This window comes from Protomyctophum bolini, assembly GCF_963924005.1.
Source record: "Protomyctophum bolini genome assembly, chromosome: 18".
Lineage (NCBI taxonomy): Eukaryota > Metazoa > Chordata > Actinopteri > Myctophiformes > Myctophidae > Protomyctophum > Protomyctophum bolini.
The window spans coordinates 342,501-363,876 of record NC_137879.1 but is presented as its reverse complement, the minus strand read 5'-3'; the positions used below and the strand labels follow the sequence as shown (position 1 = coordinate 363,876).

Genomic DNA, 21,376 nt, shown 5'->3' with positions numbered 1-21,376 from the left:
AAATATTAACAGAGGCATTACTTCTCTTCTCTTAACGTAACTAAATATTAACAGAGGCATTACTTCTCTTCTCTTAACCTAAATAAATATTAACAGAGGCATTACTTCTCTTCTCTTAACATAACTAAATATTAACAGAGGCATTACTTCTCTTCTCTTAACATAAATAAATATTAACAGAGGCATTACTTCTCTTCTCTTAACGTAACTAAATATTAACAGAGGCATTACTTCTCTTCTCTTAACATAAATAAATATTAACAGAGGCATTACTTCTCTTCTCTTAACATAACTAAATATTAACAGAGGCATTACTTCTCTTCTCTTAACGTAACTAAATATTAACAGAGGCATTACTTCTCTTCTCCTAACATAACTAAATATTAACAGAGGCATTACTTCTCTTCTCTTAACATAACTAAATATTAACAGAGGCATTACTTCTCTTCTCTTAACATAACTAAATATTAACAGAGGCATTACTTCTCTTCTCTTAACATAACTAAATATTAACAGAGGCATTACTTATCTTATCATAACTAAATATTAACAGAGGCATTACTTCTCTTCTCTTAACGTAACTAAATATTAACAGAGGCATTACTTCTCTTCTCTTAACGTAACTAAATATTAACAGAGGCATTACTTCTCTTCTCTTAACGTAACTAAATATTAACAGAGGCATTACTTCTCTTCTCTTAACATAACTAAATATTAACAGAGGCATTACTTCTCTTCTCTTAACATAACTAAATATTAACAGAGGCATTACTTCTCTTCTCTTAACATAACTAAATATTAACAGAGGCATTACTTATCTTCTCTTAACATAACTAAATATTAACAGATGCATTACTTCTCTTCTCTTAACGTAACTAAATATTAACAGAGGCATTACTTCTCTTCTCTTAACGTAACTAAATATTAACAGAGGCATTACTTCTCTTCTCTTAACCTAAATAAATATTAACAGAGGCATTACTTCTCTTCTCTTAACGTAACTAAATATTAACAGAGGCATTACTTCTCTTCTCTTAACATAAATAAATATTAACAGAGGCATTACTTCTCTTCTCTTAACATAAATAAATATTAACAGAGGCATTACTTCTCTTCTCTTAACATAAATAAATATTAACAGAGGCATTACTTCTCTTCTCTTAACATAAATAAATATTAACAGAGGCATTACTTCTCTTCTCTTAACGTAACTAAATATTAACAGAGGCATTACTTCTCTTCTCTTAACATAAATAAATATTAACAGAGGCATTACTTCTCTTCTCTTAACCTAAATAAATATTAACAGAGGCATTACTTCTCTTCTCTTAACCTAAATAAATATTAACAGAGGCATTACTTCTCTTCTCTTAACATAACTAAATATTAACAGAGGCATTTCTTCTCTTCTCTTAACATAAATAAATATTAACAGAGGCATTACTTCTCTTCTCTTAACATAACTAAATATTAACAGAGGCATTACTTCTCTTCTCTTAACGTAACTAAATATTAACAGAGGCATTACTTCTCTTCTCCTAACATAACTAAATATTAACAGAGGCATTACTTCTCTTCTCTTAACATAACTAAATATTAACAGAGGCATTACTTCTCTTCTCTTAACGTAACTAAATATTAACAGAGGCATTACTTCTCTTCTCTTAACATAACTAAATATTAACAGAGGCATTACTTCTCTTCTCTTAACGTAACTAAATATTAACAGAGGCATTACTTCTCTTCTCTTAACATAAATAAATATTAACAGAGGCATTACTTCTCTTCTCTTAACCTAAATAAATATTAACAGAGGCATTACTTCTCTTCTCTTAACCTAAATAAATATTAACAGAGGCATTACTTCTCTTCTCTTAACATAACTAAATATTAACAGAGGCATTACTTCTCTTCTCTTAACATAAATAAATATTAACAGAGGCATTACTTCTCTTCTCTTAACATAACTAAATATTAACAGAGGCATTACTTCTCTTCTCTTAACATAAATAAATATTAACAGAGGCATTACTTCTCTTCTCTTAACGTAACTAAATATTAACAGAGGCATTACTTCTCTTCTCTTAACATAACTAAATATTAACAGAGGCATTACTTCTCTTCTCTTAACAACTAAATATTAACAGAGGCATTACTTCTCTTCTCTTAACATAAATAAATATTAACAGAGGCATTACTTCTCTTCTCTTAACGTAACTAAATATTAACAGAGGCATTACTTCTCTTCTCTTAACATAACTAAATATTAACAGAGGCATTACTTCTCTTCTCTTAACAACTAAATATTAACAGAGGCATTACTTCTCTTCTCTTAACATAACTAAATATTAACAGACGCATTACTTCTCTTCTCTTAACGTAACTAAATATTAACAGAGGCATTACTTCTCTTCTCTTAACATAACTAAATATTAACAGAGGCATTACTTCTCTTCTCCTAACATAACTAAATATTAACAGAGGCATTTCTTCTCTTCTCTTAACATAAATAAATATTAACGGAGGCATTACTTCTCTTTTAACAACTAAATATTAACAGAGGCATTACTTCTCTTCTCTTAACCTAAATAAATATTAACAGAGGCATTACTTCTCTTCTCCTAACATAACTAAATATTAACAGAGGCATTACTTCTCTTCTCTTAACATAACTAAATATTAACAGGCATTACTTCTCTTCTCTTAACAACTAAATATTAACAGAGGCATTACTTCTCTTCTCTTAACATAACTAAATATTAACAGAGGCATTACTTCTCTTCTCTTAACATAACTAAATATTAACAGAGGCATTACTTCTCTTCTCCTAACATAACTAAATATTAACAGAGGCATTACTTCTCTTCTCTTAACGTAACTAAATATTAACAGAGGCATTACTTCTCTTCTCTTAACATAACTAAATATTAACAGAGGCATTACTTCTCTTCTCTTAACGTAACTAAATATTAACAGAGGCATTACTTCTCTTCTCTTAACAACTAAATATTAACAGAGGCATTACTTCTCTTCTCTTAACAATACTAAATATTAACAGAGGCATTACTTCTCTTCTCTTAACAACTAAATATTAACAGAGGCATTACTTCTCTTCTCTTAACATAAATAAATATTAACAGAGGCATTACTTCTCTTCTCTTAACATAAATAAATATTAACAGAGGCATTACTTCTCTTCTCTTAACAACTAAATATTAACAGAGGCATTACTTCTCTTCTCTTAACATAACTAAATATTAACAGAGGCATTACTTCTCTTCTCTTAACAACTAAATATTAACAGAGGCATTACTTCTCTTCTCTTAACAACTAAATATTAACAGAGGCATTACTTCTCTTCTCTTAACAACTAAATATTAACAGAGGCATTACTTCTCTTCTCTTAACAACTAAATATTAACAGAGGCATTACTTCTCTTCTCTTAACAACTAAATATTAACAGAGGCATTACTTCTCTTCTCTTAACAACTAAATATTAACAGAGGCATTACTTATCTTCTCTTAACAATACTAAATATTAACAGAGGCATTACTTCTCTTCTCTTAACATAAATAAATATTAACAGAGGCATTACTTCTCTTCTCTTAACATAAATAAATATTAACAGAGGCATTACTTCTCTTCTCTTAACGTAACTAAATATTAACAGAGGCATTACTTCTCTTCTCTTAACAACTAAATATTAACAGAGGCATTACTTCTCTTCTCTTAACAACTAAATATTAACAGAGGCATTACTTCTCTTCTCTTAACATAAATAAATATTAACAGAGGCATTACTTCTCTTCTCTTAACGTAACTAAATATTAACAGAGGCATTACTTCTCTTCTCTTAACAACTAAATATTAACAGAGGCATTACTTCTCTTCTCTTAACAATACTAAATATTAACAGAGGCATTACTTCTCTTCTCTTAACATAAATAAATATTAACAGAGGCATTACTTCTCTTCTCTTAACATAAATAAATATTAACAGAGGCATTACTTCTCTTCTCTTAACATAACTAAATATTAACAGAGGCATTACTTCTCTTCTCTTAACAACTAAATATTAACAGAGGCATTACTTCTCTTCTCTTAACAACTAAATATTAACAGAGGCATTACTTCTCTTCTCTTAACATAACTAAATATTAACAGAGGCATTACTTCTCTTCTCTTAACGTAACTAAATATTAACAGAGGCATTACTTCTCTTCTCTTAACGTAACTAAATATTAACAGAGGCATTACTTCTCTTCTCTTAACGTAACTAAATATTAACAGAGGCATTACTTCTCTTCTCTTAACGTAATTAAATATTAACAGAGGCATTACTTCTCTTCTCTTAACCTAAATAAATATTAACAGAGGCATTACTTCTCTTCTCTTAACATAAATAAATATTAACAGAGGCATTACGTCTCTTCTCTTAACGTAACTAAATATTAACAGAGGCATTACTTCTCTTCTCTTAACGTAACTAAATATTAACAGAGGCATTACTTCTCTTCTCTTAACATAAATAAATATTAACAGAGGCATTACTTCTCTTCTCTTAACATAACTAAATATTAACAGAGGCATTACTTCTCTTCTCTTAACCTAAATAAATATTAACAGAGGCATTACTTCTCTTCTCTTAACGTAAATAAATATCAACAGAGGCATTACTTCTCTTCTCTTAACGTAACTAAATATTAACAGAGGCATTACTTCTCTTCTCCTAACATAAATAAATATTAACAGAGGCATTACTTCTCTTCTCTTAACATAACTAAATATTAACAGAGGCATTACTTCTCTTCTCTTAACGTAACTAAATATTAACAGAGGCATTACTTCTCTTCTCTTAACATAACTAAATATTAACAGAGGCATTACTTCTCTTCTCTTAACGTAACTAAATATTAACAGAGGCATTACTTCTCTTCTCCTAACATAAATAAATATTAACAGAGGCATTACTTCTCTTCTCTTAACATAACTAAATATTAACAGAGGCATTACTTCTCTTCTCTTAACATAACTAAATAATAACAGATGCATTACTTCTCTTCTCTTAACATAACTAAATATTAACAGAGGCATTACTTCTCTTCTCTTAACGTAACTAAATATTAACAGAGGCATTACTTCTCTTCTCCTAACATAAATAAATATTAACAGAGGCATTACTTCTCTTCTCTTAACATAACTAAATATTAACAGAGGCATTACTTCTCTTCTCTTAACCTAAATAAATATTAACAGAGGCATTACTTCTCTTCTCTTAACGTAACTAAATATTAACAGAGGCATTACTTCTCTTCTCCTAACATAAATAAATATTAACAGAGGCATTACTTCTCTTCTCTTAACATAACTAAATATTAACAGAGGCATTACTTCTCTTCTCTTAACATAACTAAATATTAACAGATGCATTACTTCTCTTCTCTTAACATAACTAAATATTAACAGAGGCATTACTTCTCTTCTCTTAACGTAACTAAATATTAACAGAGGCATTACTTCTCTTCTCCTAACATAAATAAATATTAACAGAGGCATTACTTCTCTTCTCTTAACATAACTAAATATTAACAGAGGCATTACTTCTCTTCTCTTAACGTAACTAAATATTAACAGAGGCATTACTTCTCTTCTCTTAACATAAATAAATATTAACAGAGGCATTACTTCTCTTCTCTTAACATAAATAAATATTAACAGATGCATTACTTCTCTTCTCTTAACATAACTAAATATTAACAGAGGCATTACTTCTCTTCTCTTAACGTAACTAAATATTAACAGAGGCATTACTTCTCTTCTCCTAACATAAATAAATATTAACAGAGGCATTACTTCTCTTCTCTTAACATAACTAAATATTAACAGAGGCATTACTTCTCTTCTCTTAACGTAACTAAATATTAACAGAGGCATTACTTCTCTTCTCTTAACATAACTAAATATTAACAGAGGCATTACTTCTCTTCTCTTAACATAAATAAATATTAACAGAGGCATTACTTCTCTTCTCTTAACATAACTAAATATTAACAGAGGCATTACTTCTCTTCTCTTAACATAACTAAATATTAACAGAGGCATTACTTCTCTTCTCTTAACATAAATAAATATTAACAGAGGCATTACTTCTCTTCTCTTAACGTAACTAAATATTAACAGAGGCATTACTTCTCTTCTCCTAACATAAATAAATATTAACAGAGGCATTACTTCTCTTCTCTTAACATAACTAAATATTAACAGAGGCATTACTTCTCTTCTCTTAACGTAACTAAATATTAACAGAGGCATTACTTCTCTTCTCTTAACATAAATAAATATTAACAGAGGCATTACTTCTCTTCTCTTAACGTAACTAAATATTAACAGAGGCATTACTTCTCTTCTCTTAACATAACTAAATATTAACAGAGGCATTACTTCTCTTCTCTTAACGTAACTAAATATTAACAGAGGCATTACTTCTCTTCTCTTCTTCTTCTCTCCCATAAATAAAGGAAAACAGTGCAGGCCTGTGCTGTGCCTTCATTTGAGGCTAAATACCGTAGATAACTAAATAAAAACAAATGGCATTCATTGCTTCTGTGGAATGAACAAAAATAAAAAGACAAAGTATAATTAAAAACTAAAGAAATCAATAAGTGGCCCCTGTCAGGTGAAAAGAAGCAGCTTGGACTCCTCATGCATGGAAGGAGGCATGAGGTTAGTCCGCTGCCCCCCCCCAGGTTGGCGGAGGAAGTGTAGCGCCCAGGATCACATCAGGCCTAACCCTGATTAGACACATTTCACAGATTCTCCCTCAGTGTTTAACCCGTTCTGACCTGAGATCAGATTCTAAACATGTTCTTCTACATCCTGAGAGTTTTCTGAAAAAGCTATGTCTCTATGTCAGCGCCGGTTATTTGATTTTTCAAAAATAGCAGACCTACAAGCTCGTAGCGAGCCACTCGGTGGCGCGCTATGAGCTTGTAGATCTGCTATTTTTAAATAGCTAAAGCATGACATAATGCTAACACCTAACACGTCCCAAACTCTTCTCCCTTCTGGCTCCAAAACTGTGGAATGCACTTCCCACTGCAGTCAGAACTGCAGCATCACTCCCAATCTTCCGCCGTAGTCTGAAAACCCACCTTTTCAGACTCCATCATGGCCCATAGCACTTACCCCACCCCCTTAGATAGCATTTCTGTAGACTTAGATAGCATTTGATACAGACTTATAGCATGTTATGTAGACAGCATTGTATGTAGTCATAGCACGTCGTAGTACATATGTATAGCATAGTAGTATAGATGTATAGCTTATATGTATAGTTTCATTATATAGATATTCCACTGTTACTTTCTTAGCTTACGCATGTTTCATGATAAATGTTTTTATGTGATGTATTCCCATGCTTTTTGTTCTTGCTTAATAAGTCGCTCTGGATTAAGAGCGTCTGATAAATGCCTACATTGTAAATTGTTGTATTAACCCTTTGAGTGTCGTGGTTCCCCTAGGATGAGGAGGAGGAGGAGGAGGAGGAGGAGGAGGAGGAAGAGGAAGGTGACGAAGAGGAAGGTGACGAAGAGGCCACGCCCACAAAGAAACAGAAAGTGGAGGAGGCGGAGCCAATGGGGGTGGAGCCGCTGGGGGCGGGGCCAAAGGTGGAGCTTCCCGCCTTCGCTGACAGTGAAGACGAGCTGGAGCGGAGCGATGAAGATGATGATGATGTCATCAGTGATAAAGATGATGATGATGTCATCAGTGATGAAGATGATGAAGACGAGGGCATTGACGAGGAGGAGGAGTCAGAAGATGAAGAGATGACATCACTGATGACATCACAGGACGCTGAGATTGAGGAGGAAGACGCTGAAGGTAAATATAGCTCTGATTGGCTGAAGAGGCTGTCTGTCAACTCTGTAGCCCCCTATCCAGAGTCCCTGATTGGCTGAAGAGGCTGTCTGTCAACTCTGTAGTCCCTGATTGGCTGAAGAGGCTGTCTGTCAACTCTGTAGTCCCCTAACCAGAGTCTCTGATTGGCTGAAGAGGCTGTCTGTCAACTCTGTAGTCTCCTAACCAGAGTCCCTGATTGGCTGAAGAGGCTGTCTGTCAACTCTGTAGTCCCCTAACCAGAGTCCCTGATTGGCTGAAGAGGTTGTCCCTAATAATAAATAAATATAGACCGGGTCACGCCCCAAAAGAAAAAAGCTATACGCAATAAACACAACTGTGTTGTAATGTGTTGTATATCCTCTAGGGGGCGTATTGTAATGTGTTGTAATGTGTTGTATATCCTCTAGGGGGCGTATTTCAATGAGTTGGTTCTCCACTAGGGGGCGTATTGTAATGTGTTGTATATCCTCTAGGGGGCGTGTTGTAATGTGTTGTTTCTCCTCTAGGGGGTGTACAGTGGAAAGAGGGTCTCCAGCAGAAAGCAACAGAAGCTTTTCTCCGACAACAACAAGCCACGCCCAACCTGCGAACCCTGGTGTACGGAACAGGTATTTATATAGTCCACCAGGGGGAGCCCTAACCTAACCCTGGTGTACGGAACAGGTATTACACCCTGATTCATACCCCTAACACCAAAGCGCAATGTTCTGTCTTCATTTCTGACTTCAGGAAGGATCTCGTTTGGAATATAAATGCTTCTAGAGACTTTAGACGCGACAGTGGAATATAAACGCTTCTAGAGACTTTAGACGTGACAGTGGAATATAAACGCTTCTAGAGACTTTAGACGTGACAGTGGAATATAAATGCTTCTAGAGACTTTAGACGTGACAGTGGAATATAAACGCTTCTATTTTATTAATGGATTAAATAACCCCCGGGCCCTTAAGGTGTTAAGCTAATCACATTGTTAATTAAACTAATCACATTGTTAATTAAACTAATCACATTGTTAACTAGAACTGCACTCTGTCGAGTGCATACTTGCTTGTTGCACACTAGTAGGCCATACATGGCCAACTAGTGCGCAAGCAGAGCGCGCAAGTGCTTTCGACCGTTATAAACTGTCCCAGCAAATTGTGCCTGATACGGCAGTGGTGCCAGATTACATACATGTATACACAGGAGCATTACCTTTAATCCTCCCGACACTAAAACATATCGTCATTACGTCACCATCGAAAACCAATTACACTCTGGCATTGGGTCCTTTAATCCACATATTTCTTACGTCATCATTGAGAGCTAGTTATACATATACACACCATGTACTCTGGTCCCAGCAAATCAGGCACAGTTTGCTGGGACGGTGCATACGCATCAAAAGTGGCGGGTTGGCTGCGACGGTGCATACGAGCTGGGCGACACTTACTTGCGCGCTCTGCTTGCGCAAGTAATTAAACGAATCACGTTGTAATTAAAGTAATTAAAGTAATTAAACTAATCACGTAATTAAAGTAATTAAACTAATCACGTTGTAATTAAAGTAATTAAACTAATCACGTTGTAATTAAAGTAATTAAACTAATCACGTTGTATTTAAATTAATGAAACTAATCACGTTGCGTCTCTTCAGTGGCAGCCTGTGAGGATGAGGAGGGTGACGGTGGTGAGGATGAAGAGTTGGGGGGGCTGTTCAGGGTGAGTCGTCCTGATAGGACCCAGAAGCAGAGAGTCGACGCCCCCGACACGTCTCGCTGCCAATCAGACGCCTCCAACGACTGGGATCTAGAAGAGGTACATTTAACCCTAACGATACCCTGATTGCAGGACACATGTAACCTAATAACAGATCTACAAACTCAGCGTGCAGCGTGATCTATCCTAAGGTGATCCTAGAAAATGGCACGAAATTTGGAATATAATTCTAGCATTGTTTATTCTATGCTTTATTGTTGCTACACTGCCTGTATTTGGGCACTATTGTACATATTAGGAGTAAAGGCCTATTCATAGTCTGGATTTTTGGTGGTGAGGTGACCACCGCTCCGGTGGTGAGGTGACCACCGCTCCGGTGGTGAGGTGACCACCGCTCCGGTGGTGAGGTGACCACCGCTCCGGTGGTGAGGTGACCACCGCTCCGGTGGTGAGGCGACCACCGCTCCGGTGATGAGGCGACCACCGCTCCGGTGGTGAGGTGACCACCGCTCCGGTGGTGAGGAGACCACCGCTCCGGTGGTGAGGTGACCACCGCTCCGGTGATGAGCTGACCACCGCTCCGGTGGTGAGGTGACCACCGCTCCGGTGGTGAGGTGACCACCGCTCCGGTGGTGAGGTGACCACCGCTCCGGTGATGAGCTGACCACCGCTCCGGTGATGAGGTGACCACCGCTCCGGTGATGAGGTGACCACCGCTCCGGTGGTGAGGTGACCACCGCTCCGGTGGTGAGGTGACCACCGCTCCGGTGGTGAGCTGACAACCGCTCCGGTGGTGAGGTGACCACCGCTCCGGTGGTGAGCTGACCACCGCTCCGGTGGTGAGGTGACCACCGCTCCGGTGGTGAGGTGACCACCGCTCCGGTGGTGAGCTGACCACCGCTCCGGTGGTGAGCTGACCACCAGAGCTGAAATAACGTTGAGCGGTGGTGAGTAAAAACAGAGAGAAGGGCTGGGGCAGTGGCGGTGGTTTGCTCTTCACCGCGGCTCAGTGACGTCATGTTGTAGTTCGGTGGTCACCTCAGTGACGTCATGTTGTAGTTCGGTGGTCACCTCAGTGACGTCATGTTGTAGTTCGGTGGTCACCCCACCACCGTAAATCCAGACAATGAATGAGCCTTTAGAGTCTCATTGTTGAGCTGAATGATTGTTATTATAGGTCTGGAAATGTGTCCAAAACTGTTACCTTTCAGAACTCAACGTATATTTGTATATTCCAGGTGTTAGACTCCACCAGGGACTGTTTAATGTTTTATAGTTATATTTATTATTATATTCCAGGTGTTAGACTCCACCAGGGACTGTTTAATGTTTTATAGTTATATTTATTATTATATTCCAGGTGTTAGACTCCACCAGGGACTGTTTAATGTTTTATAGTTATATTTATTATTATATTCCAGGTGTTAGACTCCACCAGGGACTGTTTCATGTTTTATAGTTATATTTATTATTATATTCCAGGTGTTAGACTCCATCAGGGACTGTTTAATGTTTTATAGTTATATTTATTATTATATTCCAGGTGTTAGACTCCACCAGGGACTGTTTAATGTTTTATAGTTATATTTATTATTATATTCCAGGTGTTAGACTCCACCAGGGACTGTTTCATGTTTTATAGTTATATTTATTATTATATTCCAGGTGTTAGACTCCACCAGGGACTGTTTCATGTTTTATAGTTATATTTATTATTATATTCCAGGTGTTAGACTCCATCAGGGACTGTTTAATGTTTTATAGTTATATTTATTATTATATTCCAGGTGTTAGACTCCACCAGGGACTGTTTAATGTTTTATAGTTATATTTATTATTATATTCCAGGTGTTAGACTCCACCAGGGACTGTTTAATGTTTTATAGTTATATTTATTATTATATTCCAGGTGTTAGACTCCACCAGGGACTGTTTAATGTTTTATAGTTATATTTATTATTATATTCCAGGTGTTAGACTCCACCAGGGACTGTTTAATGTTTTATAGTTATATTTATTATTATATTCCAGGTGTTAGACTCCATCAGGGACTGTTTCGTAACGGGGAAATGGGAAGAAGGTCAAGATGCTGCGACTCTGCTGAAAGAAGACGGTGAGTTAGTATATTATTATTCCTCCTGGTGGCGCTGTTTGCTCTGAGGTCAGATCAACATATGGAATGAATTGACCTCTTAGGCCATGACAAAAGGACACACAACACACGATATTTATTTACAATAAAAGTAACGTAACCCGTTCTGACCTGAGATCAGATTCTAAAAATGTTCTTCTACATCCTGACAGTTTTCTGAAAAAAGCTATGTTTCTATGTCAGTGGTTCTTCGATTTTTTCAAAAATAGCAGACCTACAAGCTCGTAGCGCGCCACTCGGTGGCGCGCTACGAGCTTGTAGATCTGCTATTTTCCAATGGCTAAAGCATAACATAATGCTAACACCAAAAGGGGTTCCCGTCCAGAATGGGCTTCAACATGATGTTTTCGGGTGTGTCAATCAGTGAAATCAGTAGCGTAGGTGAGTGTATGTGTGCTAAATGTAGTGTGGGGGTAACCTGACTTTGCCAGCTGGGGGCGGTATTGGGTAACCATGTTCCCCAAAACCACATCCATCTGGAATCTCGCAGGGAGTTGAGCTAACGCCGAACCGCTCCGTACCGAACCAATCAGCGTGAGCTAAGGGCGGGATATGTGCGAAACCGGATGTGAAGCTATACAGACACGTCAATATGATTGGTTGTGTTTGCACGCCCACACGGTGATAGACAGACGGTCCCATCCAATCATCTACCATGTATCTTGAAAAAAAGGAACAGCCCCGTCATCGAATTTGCTTCCGCGATCCCAGATCCCAATAAGCTGTGAAACAAACATGTGTAGCAAGCTTTTTGGATCTGGCAGCGTCAGGTTAGTGTGGGGGTGTTGAATGGTGCAAACCAAAGACAAAACTAAAGTGGTGCCGCCAACAGAAAGAGAGAGAGAGAGACAGAGCGTGGCCAACGCCCAGCCATTTATAGCACCTTGGGAACGCTGGCCAGTAGGGCTGTCAACGATTCCCCTTATGAACCATTCAAAATCGATTCATAATTTCCCCCCCAGAAAAATATTCTGCTTACAGTTTTCACTACATGGTGTTTGCTCGAGACGAGCAGTGACGCTGACGCACAATGAATTTGGCTTAAAATAAAACAGCGATATAGCTGCAGAAGATAGACAGGAGCGCATATTGGATTGGTCTTTTATTTAACAATTAAACAGCGCCTGAAACAGGCATTACCTCTCCATCAAATAAAAATATATATAATCCAAACTCCTCTGTCAATTGTAAACGAACGGTAACATGAATGAACTCTTCAAGACACTTGTCAGAAATAAAATCAACCACGGTTGATTTGATTGATCATAAAGTTAATGTGACTGAGTGTGTGTATGGGAAAAAAAATATAAACTTCACAGATTATAGATCACTTGGAATTATAACAATCTGTTGAGTATTGCCTGAATAATGCCACTAGTGAAATCCCATTTCTTATCGACATGCGATGCCGATGGAGAAATCCCACATAGTTAAATTACCTCATAGCTGCATGCGCTGTTGGTCGATGAAGAATTATAATCCAAGGTTTGTCAATCATATTATGGTTTATGGTTGAAAGTAAACCATAATAAGTAAACTTTAAGAAGAGATCTGCAGTCATTGTGCTGCAGACTGCAGTGCAGAGTGCATGAGAGCAGCTCCGCTTGCTAATTGAGTTGACATTTGCGCAACTTCACTGCATGGCATTACAGTAATTAGTTATTTGCTAGCACCTGCTCCAATATAGGCCTAAATCAAAATTTATTTTTATTTATTTATATAGCACATTTAAAACAATAGAAGCTGACCAAAGTGCTGTAGGCCCACAGGCTGAAACAAGTGGAGCATCACCATCGGTGCACAAAAAAAAGCATAATTAAAAGAAAAAACACAGGCAAATAGTATAGGCTACATAATTACAATAATACGATCAGGTGCAATTAAATGCCAAAGAGAAAAGGTGTGTTTTCAGTAGAGATTTGGTCTGGGTCTGTAGGAGCTGCTCTGCTGCATGGGAGTTCACAGTGATGGAACAGGTCAGTCTTCAGACAAGGAAAAAAAAAGATATCGCTGGCAACGGCAAAATCAATTCTCTGCATCGCCAAAATAAATCTATAGGCCTAGTTTAATTCGTGCCATTATACTCAGCCAATATGCACAACGCAGCGCATGAGATTGCAGATCTTTGAATTTTCGGTGCGCGCACTGAGCGCACTCACCATGTGAATCCAAGCAGGTCCTCACAAGTATAATGTACACCGCCAGGCTCCAAAAGGTTCTCAGCGCAATGGCGCATCGATAAAATTTGGGATTTTATAGTGGCATTATTCAGGCAATACTCAACAGATTGTTATAATTCCAAGTGATCTATAATCTGTGAAGTTTATATTTTCATTTGGGTGTAAGTAATGTTTTTATATGACTTATCAAACATGGTAGCCTATATTTAATGTCCACTGAGCTCTGGCGTGCTTGCCTACACTCTCTCAATTAGGGATTTTCCCAGCGGTCATTTTCACTCTCGTGTAGCCTACAACCTTTATTCAAATAGGGTATTTTAAAATGCAACCACACATTCGATTTATTTTTCCTGGCTCCTGGGACTGCAGCTGCAGTCAGTTGACTTCCTTGTTGTTCACACAGGGAAAGAGGAGGCGTTGCGAGGTGCTGCGAGGCGCAAGCGTGGCTCGCGGACCAAATGGGGCCGCCTCGCGGACCAAAAGCGTCCACTTTTTTAAAAATGACTATTCGATTCTAAATTTAAAAATCGATTCCCGTGCGTATCGATTGAACGTCGATTAATCGATTTTTTGGGTCAGCCCTTGTGTGTGTGTGTGTTAGGGCTGCCGTAATTGTCCAAAAATTGGATTCGGATATTCGTTTTAAAAACCCACGTGGATTCGAACAATTCGAGCCATTCGGATTTCGGATTTCAATTCGAGCCAATCGGATTTTTTAATAATTATATTTACACCAATACAACCTGAGACATAACATTTAAGATCGCATTGCTGGCGCAACTCTCTCTCTCCGCGCATTGGTGTTGCTGAAAACTGAGATGGAACGGAACGCATACATTCTCCCTTCTCCAGTAAAACATTTTTCTTAAATGAGCAATCCTACCACACAGCCTTATCAAAACGAGGCACGGAGGCAGTGTTAATTCTGCTGCATTATTATTATCTGTGGACTGTGGGTCTGCTGCCGAGTGCCGACGTTATGAAACTTTTTAGCTGGCTAGCGCCTGTGCTCCGCTGTTATGCTCAAATTAGTGACCCTAAAGAATTCTGAGGCAACATGGCTGGAGTGGAGACGAGGCAGCCAATCAGAACTGCGCTGCGCTGCGCTGTATAGTCTGTGTTTAGGAAATGTGGCAGCTGATTTATTCTTCAATGTATGCCGTTGTCGGCGTGTCGCGTGGCAAATATAACTAAACTACAAGCTCACAAGTCACAACGCTTACCCATGGCACCGAAAACTAATAATAATAATAAATAAATAAATATTTATTATTATTATTTTTAATTCGAACCTTAATTTTATATATTCGGTTATTAATTATTATTTTTGATTCGAATCTATATTCGGATATAGAATATTCGTTGGCAGCACTAGTGTGTGTGTGTGTGTGTGTGTGTGTGTGTGTGTGTGTGTGTGTGTGTGTGTGCATGCGCGTGCGCGCGTGTGTGTGTGTGCGTGCTACAGATGTAAACTACTTGTGTTCATATTTGGAAGCCTCTGTAATGAGAGCTGATCAGGCATTGGCAGAATTCTGTTCAGTGTCTGCAATAATTGGCAGTCGACCATATATATATTATATATATATTATATATATATATATATAAAGAGATGCTTCCTGTACCCGTGATCTGTATCTGAAGCACTTCTTGTAGTTTTCCAAGTTTGTGCATCCACTATTGTTTGTGTTCAAGAAATTCTTGTAAAATGTGAATACAAATAAAGATGTCAAGTGTGTGTGTGTGTGTGTGTGTGTGTGTGTGTGTGTGTGTGTGTGTGTGTGTGTGTGTGTGTGTGTGTGTGTGTGTGTGTGTGTGTGTGTGTGTGTGTGTGTGTGTGTGTGTGTGTGCAGAAGAGCTCTATGGAGACTTTGAGGACTTGGAAACAGGAGAGGTTCATCAGGAAGCAGATCAACACAAGGTAACACACACACACACACACACACACACACGCGCTAGATTAGCATCAGGAGCTACTGCAGCTAGCAGGGAGGGGGGGGGGTACGGTACAGTCTCTCAACACAAACGCGCGTCTCATGCCTTTGATCTGCCGCGCAGCAAACGTTTTGACGACCATGTGCACTGGAGCACCGCTGATAATATAATAATTATAATAATAATAATTATTATTATTCTATGTCCATGTGGGCGACTGTGGCTCAAGAGGTAGAGCAGGTCATCCAATGATCCATGCGGGGTGCTATGGGCTATAGTTCCACACATTGGAACTATCCCATTGAGACAAAGCAGGGTGCTATGGGCTATAGTTCCACACATTGGAACTATCCCATTGAGACAAAGCAGGGTGCTATGGGCTATAGTTCCACACATTGGAACTATTCCATTGAGACAAAGCGGGTGCCTATGGGCTATAGTTCCGCACATGGAGATAGAATGAGCACTTCCTCATTCCATTGTTACAATGGGAGTCAACGCTAGTGTCGCTACTATCTTACTAGATTACTCTGAATGCCGCTCTGATTGGCCGAAATTCACATCAGCTGTTTCAAGTCAAAGTTGCAAGTCCACAATGACTCACGGATGGACGCGTTGTGAGCTTGTAGATCTGATATTTTTGATGCGCAAGACATTTCTACGGCGCAGCATAGCATGTTACGTTGTTCCCAGAACACACAGACTGGAGAATGGAGGAGGAATGAACCATGTTACAACCACAGCTCCTTCGGTCTCTAGAAGGAGCTAGAAGCTAGGTGGAGGTTTTGATTACATACTTGGTTCGCTAGCTAGCAGGCCATGAATCGGATGATCAACTACTTCACTCCATCGCGACTATTATAACTATGATCGCGTGGCATAGCCGTTTGTTTTTAATAATGCCACACGCCTGCACTTTTGTTGGATAAGCATGAAGAAACATGAAATCACGGCAAGAGCTACTGTAGTTTGACTGTCACCAAACTGTGGATAATATTGGGCAGAGTGAGGAGGAACTCCTGCTATACTTTACTGTACGTCTCCAATCTAACTTGTTGAACAAACTACAGTAATAAACTCACCAATAGTAGAAGTATTTACACACTGTAGTCCCCATTGAGTGTAGGAGCCTATGAGGCATAATAATTAGAATTATTATTATTATGAGGCATGCTTTTTGAAAATCTGTCTTAAATGCCACCGCCCACCGCACCTACACGCGTACACTTTGGATGCACAACAGCACTTTAACAGTGCTGGTAACGTTTTGTTTTTAAGGATAGCACCATGCCACTTTATTTATTTATAGGTTGTGCGTGGTGTTGGTAACTTTTAACTTGTCATCATACATACTGGGGTCTCTTTTTAAATGTCTGTCCATGTTTGGTTTTAGTTTATAGCTTGTGTTTTTAAATAGGCTCTATGTTTTATGTTGCACTGCCAATAACTGTGGGGAAACGATATTTCATGTTCTTTTGTATGCAAGTACATAGGAAAATGACAAATAAAATAAATTATTCTGATTCTGGGGGGGGGGGAGTACAGTAGGCTTGTATATGATATGAAAACAATCAGCCAGGAATGGATTAGTACTGAAGTTGGAGAACTACCAACAAAACAACAGAGCTGCATGTCTGCTGTAGAAAAGCAGACATGCTTAAAAAATAATATTAACGATTACTTGATTTTTGCTTTACAGTGTCGACTACCGTTTTGCTAGTCGAATAATCGAATAATCTAACTTTATGTTAATTCCATTTACCATGTTTCAGGAGGAAGAGGAAGAGGGTGAAGGTGAGGAAGAGGAGCCGAAGGTGAAACTGGACGATGATGAAGTGATGAAGAATAAACGCCTGGAGAAGAAGAGGAGGATGAAGGAGAGATTCAACTCGGAGTACGACGACCCGGACGCCACTTACTTTGATGACCTGAAGGAGGAGATGCACAAACAGGCTGAGGTAACTAATATAACCATGGTTACTATAACCCTGAGGTAACTAATATAACCATGGTTACTATATTAATATATAGTAACCATGACGCCACTTACTTTGATGACCTGAAGGAGTCACAGACAGGCAGAGGTAACCTTCTAACCTACTACCAGTAAGACGCGCAAACGCGGGAAGCGAACGCAGCTGAGACCCTGCAGATCATGTCTGTCTGTGTGTCTGTCCCGCTGTTACTGTATATGTGGACCTGGCCCCTTTTGTGCCCATATATGGAGCTGAGTGGACCTGGCCCCTTTTGTGCCCATATATGGAGCTGAGTGATTTCTGATGCAACACACTCCATATTTGGATAGCGGGACAGACACACACACACACAGACAGACAGACAGACATGATCTGCTAGGTCTCATAGTAAGTGCTCACTGCGTTCGCAATAACCTATAGTTTTAAACAGTTTAAACAGACATACCAACCATAGACATATAAACGGCTCTGGAGCGTTCCAGATTCCTTGTGAAGCCCCGCCCCCCGCGGAAGCGTGAGCGTGCGTCACAGAGCGCATGTTCGGGTCTGATATGTCCCGGAAAAGATGCGCTGTGATTGGCCAGTAGTCACGTGAGTGGCAGTGTGGTGTAACGTGCCTTCCACTCCTCTGGCGTACTTCCTCTCCCTCCATTGGCCAATGAGGTCGCTCCAACAAACTGCAGCGGCCAATGAGGTCGCTCCGACCAACTGCATCTATTATTTTTTATATTTCATGTTGTAGTTTTAAACAGTAGGAAGCGCTAGGTGATGACATCATGTAGTTTTAAACAGTTGGAGGCGCTGGGTGATGACATAATGTTGTAGTTTTAAACAGTTGGAGGCGCTGGGTGATGACATAATGTTGTAGTTTTAAACAGTTGGAGATGCTGGGTGATGACATCATGTTGTAGTTTTAAACAGTTGGAGGTGCTGGGTGATGACATCATGTTGTAGTTTTAAACAGTTGGAGGCGCTGAGTGATGACATGTTGTAGTTTTAAACAGTTGGAGGCGCTGGGTGATGACATCATGTCATGTGTGTTGTAGTTAAACAGAGCAGAGTTCGAGGCGCTGGATGATGACATCAGAGTTCAGTATGAGGGCTTTCGTCCAGGCAAGTATTATTCATTTATTTCAATAATGTAATTATGTAATATTTAATTATGTAATATATTTAATAATGTAATATGTTTAATTATGTAATATATTTAATTATGTAATTATGTAATGTATTTAATAATGTAATTATGTAATATATTTAATTATGTAATATATTTAATAATGTAATATGTTGATACTTCCAGGGCAGGCATGTATTATAAATGTAATGCAATAATGTAATAATGTAATATTTATATTACTTCCAGGTATGTACGTGCGTGTAGAGATCCCTGCTCTGCCCTGTGAGTTCATCACCAACTTTGACCCCCATTACCCCGTTATCCTGGGAGGGTTGTCCGCTACAGAGGGCACCGTGGGGTATCTACAGGTAATATATACCCCTAACTACCCTGTTACCTACCCCTATAACTACCCCTAACTCATTACCCCGTTATCCTGGGAGGGTTGTTCGCTACAGAGGGCACCGTGGGGTATCTACACTTTCTACAGGTAATATTAGTACCCTAATGAACCAGGGCTATCTACAGGTAATATTAGTACCCTAATGAACCAGGGCTATCTACAGGTAATATTAATACCCTAATGAACCAGGGCTATCTACAGGTAATATTAGTACCCTAATGAACCAGGGCTATCTACAGGTAATATTAGTACCCTAATGAACCAGGGGTATCTACAGGTAATACCCTAATGAACCAGGGCTATCTACAGGTAATATTAGTACCCTAATGAACCAGGGGTATCTACAGGTAATATTAGTACCCTAATGAACCAGGGGTATCTACAGGTAATATTAGTACCCTAATGAACCAGGGGTATCTACAGGTAATATTAGTACCCTAATGAACCAGGGCTATCTACAGGTAATATTAGTACCCTAATGAACCAGGGGTATCTACAGGTAATATTAATACCCTAATGAACCAGGGGCTATCTACAGGTAATATTAGTACCCTAATGAACCAGGGGCTATCTACAGGTAATATTAGTACCCTAATGAACCAGGGGCTATCTACAGGTAATATTAGTACCCTAATGAACCAGGGCTATCTACAGGTAATATTAGTACCCTAATGAACCAGGGCTATCTACAGGTAATATTAGTACCCTAATGAACCAGGGCTATCTACAGGTAATATTAGTACCCTAATGAACCAGGGCTATCTACAGGTAATATTAGTACCCTAATGAACCAGGGCTATCTACAGGTAATATTAGTACCCTAATGAACCAGGGCTATCTACAGGTAATATTAGTACCCTAATGAACCAGGGCTATCTACAGGTAATATTAGTACCCTAATGAACCAGGGCTATCTACAGGTAATATTAGTACCCTAATGAACCAGGGGCTATCTACAGGTAATATTAGTACCCTAATGAACCAGGGCTATCTACAGGTAATATTAGTACCCTAATGAACCAGGGCTATCTACAGGTAATATTAGTACCCTAATGAACCAGGGCTATCTACAGGTAATATTAGTACCCTAATGAACCAGGGCTATCTACAGGTAATATTAGTACCCTAATGAACCAGGGGTATCTACAGGTAATATTAGTACCCTAATGAACCAGGGCTATCTACAGGTAATGTGAAAGTATGAAATAAAGAGGTTTTTCTCCCCACAGATGCGGTTAAAGAAGCACCGTTGGCACGGTCGCATCCTGAAGACCCGAGACCCTCTGGTGGTTTCTTTAGGGTGGAGACGCTTCCAGACCCTCCCCCTGTTCCACATCCAGGACCATAATGGGAGACACCGCCTGCTCAAATACACCCCCCAGCACATGCACTGTGGAGCGTCTATCTGGGGTAACATATGTACCTTTAATTATAATACACCCCCCAGCACATGCACTGTGGAGCGTCTATCTGGGGTAACATATGTACCTTTAATTATAATACACCCCCCAGCACATGCACTGTGGAGCGTCTATCTGGGGTAACATATGTACCTTTAATTATAATACACCCCCCAGCACATGCACTGTGGAGCGTCTATCTGGGGTAACATATGTACCTTTAATTATAATACACCCCCCAGCACATGCACTGTGGAGCGTCTATCTGGGGTAACATATGTACCTTTAATTATAATACACCCCCCAGCACATGCACTGTGGAGCGTCTATCTGGGGTAACATATGTACCTTTAATTATAATACACCCCCCAGCACATGCACTGTGGAGCGTCTATCTGGGGTAACATATGTACCTTTAATTATAATACACCCCCCAGCACACCTTTAATTATAATACACCCTCCAGCACATGCACTGTGGAGCGTCTATCTGGGGTAACATATGTACCTTTAATTATAATACACCCCCCAGCACATGCACTGTGGAGCGTCTATCTGGGGTAAAATATGTACCTTTAATTATAATACACCCCCCAGCTAGGGTGACCAGATCCC

General features: G+C 38.9%; 1 protein-coding gene across 3 annotated transcripts in view; it reads left to right on the top strand.

Annotated features, from left to right (window-relative positions):
* bms1 (BMS1 ribosome biogenesis factor) overlaps positions 1 to 21,376 on the top strand; it is a 68,661-nt gene that overhangs the window by 37,592 nt on the left and 9,693 nt on the right. For 2 of the 3 annotated variants that reach the window (XM_080788546.1, XM_080788547.1), the window contains exons 11-19: positions 7,541 to 7,883; positions 8,408 to 8,509; positions 9,538 to 9,698; positions 11,631 to 11,712; positions 15,782 to 15,849; positions 17,636 to 17,821; positions 18,886 to 18,952; positions 19,206 to 19,327; positions 20,592 to 20,772. In XM_080788546.1, coding sequence (XP_080644672.1) covers positions 7,541 to 7,883; positions 8,408 to 8,509; positions 9,538 to 9,698; positions 11,631 to 11,712; positions 15,782 to 15,849; positions 17,636 to 17,821; positions 18,886 to 18,952; positions 19,206 to 19,327; positions 20,592 to 20,772 — 1,312 coding nt within the window. Of the gene's footprint in view, positions 1 to 7,540; positions 7,884 to 8,407; positions 8,510 to 9,537; positions 9,699 to 11,630; positions 11,713 to 15,781; positions 15,851 to 17,635; positions 17,822 to 18,885; positions 18,953 to 19,205; positions 19,328 to 20,591; positions 20,773 to 21,376 lie in introns of all 3 variants that reach the window. The other variant, XM_080788548.1, reaches the window with a different exon arrangement.